Source organism: Catharus ustulatus, chromosome 5 (genome assembly GCF_009819885.2).
Source record: "Catharus ustulatus isolate bCatUst1 chromosome 5, bCatUst1.pri.v2, whole genome shotgun sequence".
In the NCBI taxonomy this organism is placed as follows: Eukaryota; Metazoa; Chordata; class Aves; order Passeriformes; family Turdidae; genus Catharus; species Catharus ustulatus.
This window is the reverse complement of record NC_046225.1, coordinates 70524462-70540762: the sequence shown is the minus strand read 5'-3', so window position 1 is coordinate 70540762 and position 16301 is coordinate 70524462. Positions and strand designations below refer to the sequence as shown.

At 36.1% G+C, this 16301-nt stretch overlaps 1 protein-coding gene across 2 annotated transcripts; it reads right to left on the bottom strand.

Moving 5' to 3' along the window:
* Nucleotides 1–3467: 3467 nt before the first annotated feature.
* Nucleotides 3468–10423, bottom strand: SPON2 (spondin 2). 2 transcript variants are annotated; one of them, XM_033060429.1, is made up of 6 exons: nt 10157–10423; nt 9128–9353; nt 8544–8767; nt 8085–8276; nt 6921–7095; nt 3468–4914 (listed from the first exon to the last, which is right to left on the bottom strand). In XM_033060429.1, exons 2-6 carry the CDS (start codon nt 9348–9350, stop codon nt 4736–4738), a joined length of 993 nt encoding a protein of 330 aa, XP_032916320.1. In that variant the 5' UTR covers nt 9351–9353; nt 10157–10423; the 3' UTR covers nt 3468–4735. The 2 variants fall into 2 exon arrangements, with proteins under 2 accessions (XP_032916320.1, XP_032916322.1); XM_033060431.1 differs by lacking the exon at nt 10157–10423 and having other exon boundaries at nt 9128–9360.
* Between the last annotated feature and the right edge of the window lie 5878 nt (nt 10424–16301).

Sequence of the window (16301 nt, the reverse complement as noted above, 5' to 3'; positions counted from 1 at the left end):
CAGCATGTTCTGGGGAATGAGATAACATGGAAACGACACCTTTTAAATTCTTTCTTCTTTCCCAGCATCTAGATTAAAATTTATTTTATACACTTAGAAGAGCATGAAACTGAAAGGGTCTCTCAGGTGCTTGAGATCAGTTCCCTAGATTATTGTAGGCTACTCTATTGGCTACCTCTTTCCATAAACTGCTCAATTTTCAACTTAAATGAAGTTATTTTTTCCCATTAATTCTGGGTGATTATTCCTCTTTTTTTTTTCACTCCTCTTTTATTAAGCAAACTTTTAATTTCCATCCTAAATCATTGTATAAATGTAGACACCTGTATAAAATGCACAGGCACTACATAAAAGAAATATAAAGAAGTCAAAAGAACTTGAGTAATCAAATAACATTAGTGAATATGTAAAATGATACAGATATTGCAGTGAAAAATAACAACATTTACACTTTCAGAAAAAAAAATTTATAGGAATGACTATTTCTTAAATACTTCCTAATACATTCTCTGAAGAAAGTTATAGTATAAGTAAAAACAGTGATTGAGATTCTTATTTTTATTCTTTGTACTAATATAGACAATGTGGATGACAAAGTCATTTATCACTCAAATGTTCCTTGTCCTATAAATGAAGATCACTCTGTCTGAAAGGTTTTCCAGCAGGGAGGAGCCACTTGTGGGACCATTTCCAGTCAGGAAGACCCATTTTTCCTCATAAAATTAATGTTATCCCAACATTAATTTGGATTAATTAATTTTTCTTGTATCAAGGAAGAAGGGTGGACACCCCTTCAGATTCAGTATCTGTAACCAAAATAAAAATTTTGATGTGATAACTTCTACTGGATTATTTCACACCTGGAAAAGAAGGACTGATTCGTGTTTATTGCCCTTTGCTGCACCTGCATCTATGAAGTTGTCTCAATAAAGGAATGGCTGTGTAACCCTGGCACAGGCACATCCTGGGTTCAGTCCATTCCGCAGCATGAAGTATCTTCATGGAAGTTGTAGCACAAGCATTAGTTTGTCTCCAAAAATCACCCATCAGCATCCCCATATTGAGAGGCTGTCAGACAAAGAGAACTGATTCCTTACACATTACTTCTTTGACTCCATATGATTAGGGATACAAGGATAAAAATTGCATCTAATGGCTGTTGAATCTTTAGGAATGTCAAGGGGGATGTTAGGGCTCCTTTACTACTTCAGCACTTATCCATCAGAAATAATTTTAGATTTTACAGGATCTCATCATATCATTGGACTTTTGCCCCTCTACCACAGGAGGTGTTGACTGTCATGCACCTGCATAAATTCTCATGCCATACTCATATCTGCAGGAAATAGAGTTTTGTCTGCAGGTTGTGAGCTACTTGACCTATCATCTTTTTAGCTTTTTATTGACTACTTGTGGCTTACAAAATTCTGTGTTCCAGTGGTAGAACACAAGATAAAAAGGTGACACCACTTTATCCTTCACTCTGCTCAGACCCATTGGAACAGGCACATTCCTTCTGTACTTTTAGCCAGCAAATGCTGGAATAGCAGGGCAGCTGGACTTCAAGCAAACAAAAATAATTCAATCTCCAGGTAATCAGGTTGTGGTGCAGCATTCTGAGAGCTTTCTTTTGTCTCAGGCTTTCAGAGCTCCTGTAAATTGTCATGGACACAACTTCTGCAGACTGCAAAAATCCGATTGAACAAGGTCTGTCTGACATCAAACTTGCTAATCAAGCATTAGATTTATTTCTTAAGAGTGTTAGATATTGTCATGGGATAATCTGAGTTACTTTATTATGTTGGATCATTCATGACAGATCAAATATTCCCAATGTACTTCAGTTACCTGAGACTGGGAATATAATAAAGAAGCTTTTTGCCTTGAAAGGCATCAGATACTCTCAGATCTTTTGTTTTCACACTTATTTCATTACAGGAATTTAATTTGGTGTTGATTATTTTTGTAGGACCACAGTTTAATTCTGTGGTGACTTTTTTGTTGCTACACTTTACCATTGACTGCATCTTCCACTCTGCAAGAATATCTGCCAAGGCATCAAATCTGATTCTTTCTATAAAATATTCTTTAAAAAAAATTGTCTTTTCAAATCCATTTCAATCTTCTTTCCAAAGTTCTTTCTGAGATTAGCTTAACCCAGGAATTAATTTATCTATTTCCTTCCCTAAATCTCGTGTATTTAGGGACTCAGCATCCTGGTTGCCAACCATCTGTAACATGGGATAGAAGGGAAAAGGAAGGAAGAGCTTCTCTGTGTTTCTTCCTGGTCCCAACATTTTAAAGAGAATTCCAAGGCTGCTGAAGCTACAAAGTCCTAGCAATGTCCATGCAGGGATCATGTACCTCATTAATCAGTTTAATAGATAAATACCATGAGAAATGTGCTCCATCACTAGAATGCATTTCATTCGCTGTATCCACAGTCTTACCAAGTAATGGCTCCAACCCATGTGGTTTGCAAAGGGAATACCTGGAATTCTGTTTATAGCCAAGCAATACACAGCCACAGGGGCATCCTTAAAGATTATATTTACCACGATCTACTGAAGTTACAGCTTACAAAAAGCCCCATATCCAGGTATCTGGCTGGATAGGAAACTTCTGCTTTTGAAGAAAGCTGCAGTGAATATTCCCATGTGTAAACACCCTAAAATAGCAAGGTTACATATCAGTGACTGCAGTTTTCTGAGGTGTGTTGGTCTGTTACATATTTTCTTTCTACTCCATGTCCTTATCTCATCCTTTCTCCTTCAGTGTCCTTTGGAAAACTTTTGTCTCCAGGAGTCTGGGACTCCTCCATTCAAATTATATCTGGTAGGACTGAAATCACAGTTTCAGGTCATCTATGATATTGCAGGTATTCTTTTACTGGGCCTGGCCCTTTATTTATTCTGGACATGTGAAGAAGCAAAACTGTAGTGTTTAGAAAACTTCCAGGAAAGTACATCAAAGGATCATTGTGGGTTTTGAGTTTGTTTTTCCTAAGGCATAATTTAGAATTGCATCTGATCTCTGCCCAAAAACTTTATTGACCTTAATTTGTCTCTTGATAGTCAATTTGAAATAAGCTCCTATGCCCTGAGAATATTTAAATTTATACTGCAATGTATGCTTATGTTTTCTGATATGATGATAAATGTGTAAACATGTAGTAAATAAGTGTAACAGAAAACACAGAATGGTTAAAACTGATATAAAAAGAAAAATACTGATAGTAAAATAAAAAAAGTGTAGTAACACTATTCCTATTATAGACTATAAATAGGGAGACTTTTAAAAATAGCTATATTTGCAGAAGTGAAACAATTTTGAACAACAGACAACAGTGGGAATCTGAAGAATGAGACAAGAGTAGAAATTCCTTCACTTAGTTCAAACAACTGAGTATTTATCAGCATTTGCAGGACCAGTGATAAAGTTTCAAATTTATTTGTGTCTTAGCAAGATATCTCTCCTGGAAAAAATAATACAGAGGAATGTTAAAATGTTTCAGCCCTATGGAGAACACAGTGTGCTCCTTTAAGGACAAGAGAAATTATCTTGTATGTGTTGTATTTCAGAAAGAACCTACTCAAATCAACTCTCCTGTTCAATACCTGTATGGTATATTTGTAAAATTGCAGTGTGCTGTAAAAGTTTTGTGAATTGACTTTAAACTTTATCAAATAAGTATTATTCCAAAATTCTTTTCCTAGTTGGTAGCCACAGCTCTTCATATGTTATATTCCTTTTGTAACAGTTATTTGAGCATTAAAACTTGCAGTCAGGAAGAGTTTCTAACATGTGTTTTGTTAGAGTTGTGCATACCTTAATTTTAGGTAATAGATACACAAATAGCAGCAAACAGATATAAAGAACCATGGACACATTTACTGCACATATAAGGTTAATGATATAATTTATGTTATGGTCAACAGCATTAACTTTGAGATTAAAGTTGTCTTATGAGGAACACACATCAAAAATCAGTTTTTGACTCTCAGCTAACACTTTTAATTCATCTCAGATGTTTATACTACTATCCACACTTTTGATTTTTTCTAGTAATTTTGTTGGCTGAGTGTCTTCATGGCAGTTATTCTTCTCACTTTTGAGAAACAGAAAGGAAAAGACATTTTCTTATATTCAAAAGTCTCAAGATAAGTTTACTCAGTTCCATTATTATCTTAAGCATACTGCAAACATCTGCTCACTCTGAGTTTTTTAAGTAGTTTCTGAAGAAATGGACATTAAGCAAGGTTAGAAAGACGACAAAAAAGCCAATAAATTATAAAAACATAATTTAGAGGAAAAAACTATTTTCTAGGTATAAATAGCTGTAGATAAACAAATTACAATATTTAAGGAGGTTATTAATTTAGATTTTGTGGTTGAAAGATTTTTACTGTGAAGTAAAAATGTGAAGTACAACGTTTCCAAATGTCTTCTTTTCTGCCACTAGAGGGTACTCCAAGAACTTAGAGTGTATCTGGAGGAAGGATTTATTTGGGGGTTTTTGGGCTGTAAATTATCCAGTACTGTTGTCCTACTAAACGTTAGGCATTTAACCACCCAAAACCTTGATATTAAATAAAAACTTTCAAAACCACTCTAATACAGCTTTCCAGCTAAATAGTGCAGCGTACCCAAATTATAAAGAACATTGATTGAGATGTAATTTGGATTTGAACTTATACTGCTTTTAAATTATCTTCATTATTATCTTTTCTTTATTTCAGACACAATTTTCCGGTTCACATCCTGTTTCTTCATCCAGGTTTGGACAAGGCATTCCATTATTGGCAGGCTGAAGAAGTACAAAACGAGTTCTGATCTTGGTCCCTGTTTCTCTGCAAACGCCTCTGCAGAGACCCCAGGATGACCATTGTGAGACCTCGCAGTCCAGGGGTGTTTCTGCAATGCACACAGCAAAGAGGTAACTTTGCATCAAGCTGTACTTCAGTCAAATACACAAATACACAGTTGGAAAAGCATTAAGGAATGATCATCAAACAGCATCCTTTCTTCCACAAAATACACGTGGTTAATCAAATCAGTATGTTGTCTCATAAATTTTAAAAAAGTCTGGTTTCAGCTCCTAAACTCATTGGTGTTATTGTTATTGCACTAAAGCCTGTCTGAGGTATTATATTAATACTGGAGCATATTATGTCTTGAATGAAATAAAGGATTCCTTAAAAGAAAACTATGCTTAAAATTATTGTATTCAAAACATTGAATTGAAAAACATTTTCTGGCAATTTTTATAACTCATTTTTCTTTGCATGGCTTACTAAAACGTTGGGATTAAAGCTTTTCTCTGGTTTATATAGATATATTTATATTTCTTTGCAGGCAGCTATTGTTCCTAGAGTTGTTCATATCGAATTCCATTTTACTTTTGTTGCAATTTGCTTCAGAAATAAAATAATATTTTTTATCAATAAATCATCATGCTATTTTTTGATATGTACACTACTCTTCCCTTTACCAATAAGGATATTCTGTCACTAGAACCTTTCTAAAGCTAAAAGGATTTTCAATACAGTTTTCATTCAGTACAAGAAAAGAAGTTAGAAACTCTGAAGTACTATCCATACTACATGCTTCTATCTAAAATAAAAGTCATAAAAAGTAGGTGGATATTCCTTAGCAGGTTAAATTAAAATACTGCTTGGCACAGAAGTTGCATGAGAACTGCCTGGTACAGCATTTGTGGGTAAAACAGGTGTGCACAAGCTCATCTTTAAATGCCACACCTGAAATAAATTTCTGGTATTACAGTGAACTAACCCATCACTTCTGTTGTCATCACTCATTCCTGAATTTCTAGAGGGAATGAGAGACACTGCTTGATCTCTGGTAATTAAATTTGCCCTTTTGATTCCAGAATAAGTTTTTAAGCAGTCTGATTTACTGGTTCATATACAAAAAAAGTGGGGATTTGTGATTAAAAATTATTTTTGAAATGCCATATTTTAAACGCAATTTTAAATTTATATCCTGAACAGGGCCAAATGGTCCTTTCAAATCTTATGGGAAAGACATAGAACTGTAAATGAGATGTGTAAGACTTACTTTGGATATGTCTTGTTTACTAATAGAAATATATTAAACCACTATAAATTGAGAAATTTATTGAATTATAAATTATAACTGTGTAGATAATGAGCTGTATTTTAGTGGTTGTAAGGTGACAAGCACAGTGCTCGACATTCTGGAAAAGCTCCTGGAACATGCCAACTCTTTTGGGAAGAGTTTGGAGCAAATATTGAGTTAATTATATATTTGTTAATTCAGAGATTTGAAAATCACCCTTATGATTTACTTCAGTCAGTAGTTTGCTTGTCTTCCTACCTGTTCAATATTATCAGCTGATATTTTTGAGAAAATGAAAATAGAGAGCACTTTATTTTTGTTATAATGATTTATGTTTCTATTGAAAATATGTCCAAATCAATTGAATTATATAAATTTTTATTGCACGTAACTGCAAAGCTCTGACCCAGAAAGAGACAACAATAATGGTCCTTGGCTTCATTGCCATGTAAAACCTTAAGGATGAGCATTTACTTCAAAGTTGCAAAGAGTTTAGGAATGCTGATTCTGATTGAGTGTCATTTGTTTCTTATAAAATTCACTTATAAAATGATACAAAGGCTTGGGTAGCTCTTACTCTGGATGGAGCCCAGTCCTTTGAACCACAGCTGAAATATGCAATCCCTTACTTATTCTTTCAGGAATTCTCTTTTATGTCGACTGGCTTGTTTTATTTCCCATTTGTGAGTCTGGAACTCTTCCTATGCAGATAGGAGAATATTCTGCCTGATCACCTGTTTCATCCACATCACCTGCCAGATTTCCACATACTTCTGAGTGAATGGAAATAACAGATTTGAGAACATCTACTAATGACTTACCTGAGACAGTGTCTATTATTTCATTGCTTTTAGCTGGAAGATTAATAAAAGGTGCAGAAAGACCTAGCTGGCTTTTCTTTATTTTCACCATTGTTACTTGAGCAATTGGTGGCAAGATTTTGAGTTTGGGATAATAAAATGAGTTGGCTGGGTGACTTGGAGAGGAGCAAGTGATCTGTGAAATAAAAAGGGGAATATTAAAAAAATAAGAAGGTAACTGTAAAATCATGTTTTAAAATCATGCTAGTACTTCTTGGCATAATATTTTGCATACAACCAGTTTCTAGGAACCTCAGTTCACATAACTATGCTGGTCAATCCAAAATTTTTAATGCAGGATACTTGACTGGATACAGGACTGTGGTAGGAAATCCTGTGAACACAGTAATGTATGAAATGATTTGACAGAAAGAACTGGATAATATTGCAAGAATACATGAATATTAAACAATAATATTAGGCATGCTATAGGAGCTGTCATATGGATATGAGAGGCCAAATGCTTCTCTCTTCCTTTTCTCATTTCTCATTAGCACAGCATTTGTTCCTAGAAAAACTCACCTTTAAGAATGGATTAAGCGAATACTTCTAGTATTCAAAACATTTGAATTGACATCCTTCATTTGTCACCACTTTTAAATGGCAAAAGCAGAGTATAGAGAGGCATAGAGAGGATGAAACAAGCAAAAGAGATTGAAAGCAGTGTCACCACAGTGAAGTTCTCTTTCCTTTAGGTCCTTTCCCTCAAATGTAAGAGTTTCAGGTTTCAGCAGTGTTTTCGACTGAAAACTCCTCCTCACAGCACTATTCACTGCTAAGAATTTTCCTGGTTAGATTCACATTTGGTGATGTCAGGACTTTTATGAGTATTTTCATTTTCCTGGCACTTTAAGGATTGTTAAATGTAATCTAAAAAATTGACAACTTTTCCAGAAAATGTAGAGACAAATTCTCATGAGTCGTTTACATTTACCTAACAAAGTTCAAAGATACAGGAGATAAACAAAAGCAGTAGGTTTATCAGCTGTGTAATGAATCCATATGCAGAGAGCATCAGCACTCTCAAATGCTGAAATAAGTTTCAGAGTTATAGAATAGTTATCTTTTAAAGGGAAGACTCAAAACACACCAGCATGAAATGCTAAACTATGTCCATGCACCTACCTCTGTAACTGTGTCCTGTGGAATAGTGGCAAAGTTTGGGGAGGAAAATGTGAATCCACTATCAGTTCCAGCATCATATGGAAATAGATCTACTGTTACTTCATCCATCCAGTGGTCTCCTTCACAGAGATTTAGGCTGTCAATACCCACAAACCAGTCGGGGCTTGGAACAATTCGTACAACAAACGAAACCTAATGAAACAAAATGATCCATCAGGATTGCATCACTTGCTTTGGAATGCTTCAGTCCTGTTTATAGTAATTTTAACTCAAAGTTTTTGAAATAATGTCATTGTGCTCTTCTACTTTATAGAAGCTGTACAGAGCTCCTGCAATGTGACATGCTTTTTAGGAACTCTTTTTCATTATATTTTTCCTACGAGTGAGAACTCAAATATTTAATTTTGGTTGCTGGTAACATAAAATAAACTTTTGAAATGAATATGTACATTTACTTACTAAGGGATGTCTTGGATGAGCTTCTAATTCAGTAGAGGTTTGTCCTGTACCACTGGAAATTGCAGGAGCAGAGAAGATTCCATGTACACTCTGAATTTTCTCTCCAGCTTCTTCTATTTCTTTCATTAATGCCCATGCTTCACCCTTTTCAGCAAAATCACGTACACCATTGCTGGCATATTCATTTTTTTTCCACATGCAGTAGTCAGAACTATGAGTAACACCTATTTGAGTGAATACATGGCATGACATAAAAGTCTGATTTAGAATGTCCCTATTTCTTCATTTTCTCTGTTTTATTTTTGAGGTTAAAAAAAATATGTATAAAATTAAGTGAATACTAAAACATTTGGCTTATCGCTGTTTCTTTCAGTTGCAGCCAATTGAAAACAGAAGTCAATTGAAAACAGCTGTAGATTTTTGAAAACATTGTGGATGCTTCAATATCTGCATTCATTCTTAGTAACTTTGGCTTTTTTTTTTCCTATTTCATTAGTTATCTTACATAACTGTTAAGAAAAAAAAAAAATATCAAAGAGGTCAAGAGGCTTATTTGCCCTTAAAACTGTGCAAACATCACTTACCTAGCAAGGATGACCACTGTGCTGGGGGCCTGTAGAGTGGGTACTGCTTAGGGAAAGCAGTTTGACTCCATTTCCCTGTGAAGATTATCCTGTACTTAGCAAGTTCCTCTGCTGTGCAAAGAGCATCCTCCCCCACAGGCAGGCTGCTGGAACAGCCCAGCATTGTTACAAGCACTGTCCAGAGAACTTTACAGGACCAGCAGACAAACATCAAGTTTTCCATTCCCTTCCGCACAAAAAGAAAGAAAAAAAGTGTTAGCCATATTAGTCACTGTAAACTCAGAAATTAGTAACAGTTACCTAATAAAATGTAACGTGGTATAAGTTATAACCAAAGAGAAAGCAGTTATCTGAAACATTAAAAATTGCTATGCTTCTGAAAACATTACTATAATGCTTTCAGATTTGTTATTTCCATGGTATATACTACAAACCTGTAACTTTACCTGGGACAAGTGTTTCTAATAAAAATGAAAATAAAAATATCTTATCCTTGTCCACAGTACTACCTCAGAGAAAAATCTGTTTCTGATTTTCTTTTGAAATCTGATTAGAGTCACATCTTGATTTAATTAGAGTAGCAACTGTTTCTGTGGAAAACATTAGTGGTATATTTATTCTTCTAAAGATTAAATTGCAGGTTACTTTGCCAAAAGAAATGATTTATTTTAAATTTGTGTTCTACAAAGGCTGCTTTATAGCATAACATTTAAAGTCAAATAGATTTCATATTTATATAAATTACTTTGCTGTCATAATGTGAATTAAAAACATTGTAATTCCTTTAGATTGTTTAAACTACATGGTTTTTTAAAATCAGTATTTTTTTAAAGTTACTGTCATAGTTTGTGCAGATTTTGTTTTTAAATTAACATGGTAATTGCATCGGACTGTTGAACTCCACCAATTGTTTAAACTAACAGCCCTAAAAACTGATTTTTAAATGTCTTTGTCCTTTGAGAAATCTATACAAACTTAAGTAAATCACTAATAATATATTAGTTTGTAAAAATAGCTATGAATACTCACTAAATATTCGTCTGGAGCACTGGTAGGGGGAGAGCACCTGCTTTTGCTGGCAGCTGAGTTGGTCTGCAAGAGAAGACAGTAGGAGTCTTGCTATTTATGCCTGAAGAGGGTCCCTTTGGTCCAACAATTATTGCAATCTTTAGACTTTCCAGGTTTGCAAAAATCGTGCCATCTTCTTGTTTGCAATCCCTCTGGATGGACTAGCAGAGGTTTCCTGTCTGTCAGCTGGTTCAGATTCCTTATCAGAAGACTGAGAGCCGAAAACACAAAATGCTTTTTAAAAATACCTTGGATTCTTAGTAACAGTTTGAGTTTTCTGGTGCCTTTACAGTTCTCTGCTCTTATTAATGCCTCCAAGCTATACAAATGAACTGATTCCAACACTGAAATAGTTCTAGTGAATACTCTTTAAATGAGAAACATGTTTTCTTGTAAGTTTTATTGTCTGACAGATGCTCCTTCCAAACATTTACAGAGAGCTTGCTCACTCTCACACACCATATGTATGTGTTCAAATAAAAGGGGTGAGGCAGCTAAAAATGTCAAGAGGAAAAGAAGTTGCATTTCATAATTACACATACTCACACAGACTGTGTCTCCTGCAAATATGAATTAATTTAAAGTAGCACAGTGTATATTTTTGTGTGTACAGTACTGCATGCTGGATGATGAAAGGGCTCTGTAACATTGTGGTTTCTTTGGAAAGAGTGGTTTTAGGAAGCTCGGAGATTTTTCTTAGCTGTCTTCAGAGTAAAAAACCCCAAATAAAAATCTCATTATTACAGTTAAATCTTACATCCTCTATAGCACAGTACATATACCTACATCACTAAAAACTTTTAAATTGTTTATGAAAAAATAAGCATTATAGAGTGACCCAATTAAAAAATAATGTTTAATCTTTATTTTATTTTCCCCACCATCTTTCAAATGAGGGAAAACAAAGGGCTTTGTGCCAAACCTTTAAGGTTAACAAATGCTATTGTGGCTAATCAGCAGCTCAAAATTTTACAGTGAACCATGAAAATAATATTTCATAGAGTTTTCTTTACAAATTTTGAGGAATGTCACTTAAGTACTTCCCCAGATCTCTAACATGAGGTGCAGCATATGGGAAAAGACCCAAACAAATCCAGTTATTTTCCAGATGCAGCTCCCAGGGCATCACAGGTTAAGCACACACCACACAGCTTCAGTGACACACTTTTGTCCACCAAACATGTCTGGGCTTTGTGGCACTTCAACTGGAAACTTCCCTCCCACCCCGTGGTAAATCCCAGCCAGGAGGTGAATAAACTGGGATGTCTGGATGGAATTTCTATCAATTATTCTGCTGACAAAATGGAATTTATTGCAAGCTTCAACATAGATGGCTCCAGCACCTATAGCCACAGTTCTTCTGTATCTGGGTGGATTTGGAAATCCTGTAGCAGGTTAAGTCATCGAGGCATGGGCATGCCCTTTATTTCCAAGGTCTCTTCATCCTATGTTAATGGTATGTTTTCCATAATTGATTTCTCTTCCAGGAGCCAGACTCCACAAAGAAAAAGAGCAAAGAGCCTTCATGGATACTTTTATACAAGTTCTTTGAGTGTCTGTTGAATTATGATATTTGAATTACATCCAGCTCACTTCCTCCTATGCACAAAATTTCAGATTCACAGGTTTCTAAGAGATTTTACTTTAATGACATCCAGCCCATGCAACCTGCTAGAACTACACAAAGATCCAAGAAATTTAAAAGTATATTGCTAGATGTATTGTTAAAACTACTTAAGGCTTGCATATTTTTTATTAAATAGCCTTAAAATTCTGTAGGTTTTGTTGTCTGTCATCACAATTACTGAGCCAGTGAACTTCACATATTGAAACCTACTGTGGCACTGCCAGGACAACACATAAAATGAGAACAAAGCAACTAGCTCTGGGTCTGGCACAGAAATATTTAATTTATCAGAATAGCCTTTTCCTTCTGATGATAAATTGCTGGCAAAAGGCACATCACCAGACTGGATTATTCTGGTTCCATGACGACGTGTTATGAATGTACCCAGCAATGGGACAATACATGCAGGCTGCATAACTTGGCACAGGACCTTTCCCTGTTTGCAGTGAGGGTTTTACTATGACAGATTTCTCATGATTAAATTCTTCAGGACCTAGAGCCTCATCTTTGTTGGATTCATAATGAAATCATTGGGCAAAATACTGTAAATTTATTTAATTATCTTGTCTCCCTACCCCCAACCCCCTAAGGCTGAGCAAAGAGAGAAAAAATCAAAAAGAAAAAAAACCCATGCAGAGTAAAGTTGTCAGAAAATCCTAACTTGAAGATTCACTGTCTTATTTCTTTAAATAGAAACTGTGCTGAGGATAATCAGTCTCTGACATTGTGAAGGACATCAAACACCAAATGTGTCTCATAGATGGGAAGAAAAAAAAAACAGGAAAAAAAAGCAAATTTCCACTCAATGGATTACTTTCATGGCTGGGAACCACAGATGCCAAATTTCTGTGGGCCAGCAGTAGGAGAAAAAAAAGCTGTGGGATCAGAACCTATGCTTGCATTCCTTCTTCAGTTTTTATGTCCCATTAGGAAGCTGCTGAGAACTCATGGAAAACTGGAAAAAGGAGTTTCCTTTTAGAAACAAATTTTTCTGTACAATAAATGTATTTTTTGTTTTTCTTAGTTTTTATTCTTCAAGTTTGTGTCTCTTCTGGTACACTTATTTACTATCCACATATGTACCTCTACAGACCCTGAATGCTGGAAGGATTAGTCATAAAAAGCTTGTTTTATTTAAGCATCAGTGCCAAAGTGTGCCTTGGGTTAAATTTTGCTTGCAGAAGTGTGCAACTTCTGCTGTTTCTTGTCAATATGACAACAGTTTTACAGTTCCTGCAGTCTTTACCAAGATTCAGAGTCTGGAAGCTGGAAAGTATAAAACAAAAATGGTGTCCAGATACTTTTGGGTTTTAAATGTCAGTCATAACTTTTTCTAAAATAGCCTGTATTTTTTGTAACCAAAAATAATTAAAGAAATGACAAAAAAAGAAAATAAACTACTTAAAAATACAGCAGTATCATCAATTTCATGTTGGCTCTGGAATTGTTTACACTGTACTAAAACATTTAAATGAGCAAATTCAGGCTATCACACAGGAATATAGCACATTAAAATCATGTAAATTCCATTTTGATTAGTCAGGGAATAATTTAGCCCTTTTTCTGGCAAGCAACCAGATTGCCATGATTAATTATGGCTTTTCTATTAAACTGTAAGATTAAGAGAAAGGGAAACTTACCAAAATGACTAATCTGAAGTTAGTTTGCCCAGATCTACTTTAAACAGAAGCTCCAAAAATTTTTGTATTTATATTCCTGAGGTATCAACACACATTTCAATTTTGCTAAAACAATTTCCATTCTGCTGATAAGGAGTATATGTGGAACTCTGATATTCACAGGCTGCTTGGCATGGTTATGACTAGCTAGGATCTCTTTGTCTATCAAGGAAAACATAACATAGTATTACTTAAGGAGGATTACACAGCCATACTTTCTGTCCTGTGGTTACCATGGAGACACCTATAATTATGGACACTCAGCAGTGCCAAAGGTTTGCATTCAGTCAAAACCCTCTGAGTTCTAAGTTGTAAAATCTCAGGACTAGAGTGGGGAGCAGCAGAATGTTTTATGATGGAGAAATTGTGATGTTTGTGTGGGAGTTTTTACAAAAGAAACTGTTTACATAGGAGAGTAAAGTATTCTTGATATTGGATGGTACAACAGTAGTGAAGGCAGCTTTAATCTCTGTTAATCTTTTAGGAGAAAAATTTATTTTGCAGATTAAGGTACCTAAAATAAGTCCAACCAAACAAACTGAATATGTATACTGCCACTATATATAATGGAAGTCTAGTTATTTTAGCTGGTAGAATCTACAGAATTTTTCAGCTCACCCTTTAATCCACACCAATATTTGACCAAATTGATAACGGATGAGCAGGTCTCAGGTCTCCACTAACTGTATTGATAAGCTCTCCATTGATCCTATCTTCCATGGAACCATCTAACAGATCCAGGCATCTCTATGTTTATTCAGGGCTCACTGAGAATGCAAGCCAAAATAAGGAAAAAGATAAGGAAAAATACCAATCTTCTTGACCACAATGACACTCATCAGCATCAAAAACCTCTTCCATCATCTTCTGCATTCTCCTGTCATTTATATTAGCATACTTCCTTAGTACTGAAACACCTAATACATGGCCCAGCTCCAGCTAACCAAATCAAGGTCTCCCATGACAATTACCAGAGCTTATGTTTCTATTTTGTACTTTCTGGTGTACAATGTGGATGACTTTTCTCAACAGTCACCTTCACCAGCAGTTTTGATTTCCTAATTTATCGTTTATCGTATGAACTCAGAAATTGTCTTCCACTGTAAGGTCAGAGCCATATTCTACTGTTTCACAACAGTCCTCCAGCATAATATATGAAGTTGGTCATTCCTGGCCCTCCCAAATGCTCCCTGATGCCCTAACCACCAAGGTTATCTATCCAGTTCATCTGTAGCACAAACCATGAAAATCTTGTTATCTCCTTTCTGGGTAAAGAGGAGTAATGTTGGCAGCAATGAACTCAGTTGGAAACAAATCCTCTCCGCCACCTCAGCAGCTAAATCACAAACTGGGAGACTCTTTCGATGCTATGGCTGATGCTTATTGAAGGAATGAAGCAGACTCACAGGGGTTACACACCCAGGAGCTGCTTTATCCTGGACTTCATCATCACCCAGCCCATTGCACACCTGCCAGCTGGTGCTGCCACTGCCTCTTGTGTTTGCAGCAGGCTATGGGAGAAGGAATTCATGCTATCTTTTAATCCACAAAAACTCCACAGATCTGAGGGAAAAAACCCAGCTTCTTTGACCTGTTCATCAGATCCTGGGAGCTGTGATGAGGCTCAGCTTTCTGAGCACTGTGCTAACCTGTGGCACGCCTACACCAGCAGCTTTAGCTCCCCTGACTGCATAACCTGCGTGACTCAACAGAACTTTGGAGAAAACAGAATGTTTAGGAAATGCCCAGAAGCTTGCGCTGCTTCCTGGGTTGCATCAACCCTCCCAGGCTCCCTCTGGGTCTCTAGGAATGTATCCTCTCCTTGACCTCAGCCTTGGCCCTGGATCTGCTCCTTTGCAAAGCAGGACATGTGCTTTGTCAGGAGTCTTTCCATGTGCATGCAGGCTTTGTAATCTCTGCCTGTCCTCCCCACAGTCCACCTGACCCAAACTGCCGCAGCCAGGAAAAGCAGGGACAGCCCTTCTGCTGTTCCTTCACACCCTTTCAAACAAAGCAAGAAGAAAAAAAACCCAACAACAACAAAATAGAAACTAAGCCAAGAAGAAAAAAATTGGTTTTGTCATCTGTCAGGCAAAAAAGCAGGCAAAATTGGAGGCAGTCTGCAGTGCCTCCATCCAAACTGCAAATCCTTTCCTGGTTTTCTGACTCAGATGTGCACCTTTTATTTTCCTACCTGAGGTGAGACCTGGATTCATCAACTCTCCCTAAACCCTGCTTTCTGAGGAGACAGGATGCAAACATCTGAGCCAGAGTGGTTCAGGCTTCTGCACATCCTCACCTTTCAGAGTGTGGATTATGCTATCATAATCCAGGATAAGGATGATATGACAACTTGTATTAGGCAGTAAAGAGCAGATGGATAGATCTTACAAAATAATTAAAATATCCCTACCTCTTGTCTGATCTTTTAGTCACCTCTCACAGCTATTGATTAATTGTCTGTCCAGCTCAAGGCACTGCTACCTGTTGTCATGGCATCTGACTGCCTCCTAAAATAATGAAATACAAGATTGATTCTCATCTGTGCACACGGAGAACTAAACATAACTTCAGAAAGCTTCTACTTCAGAAAAACTCAGTGAAAGAGGTGACTATTGCTAAATGTAGCATTTTGTAGGGATGTGAATGAGTTAAATTTCTCACCTGAAGCAGAAGCAGTCTCTGGAATGAACAGTCTGTTGGATATTAGGAGAGAAAATAAATAAGAACCAGGAGTTGAAAAATTTTAGTAATAAGAATGGCTCTCCCATAACCATCCCTTAAGCTCAGAAGCCTCCAT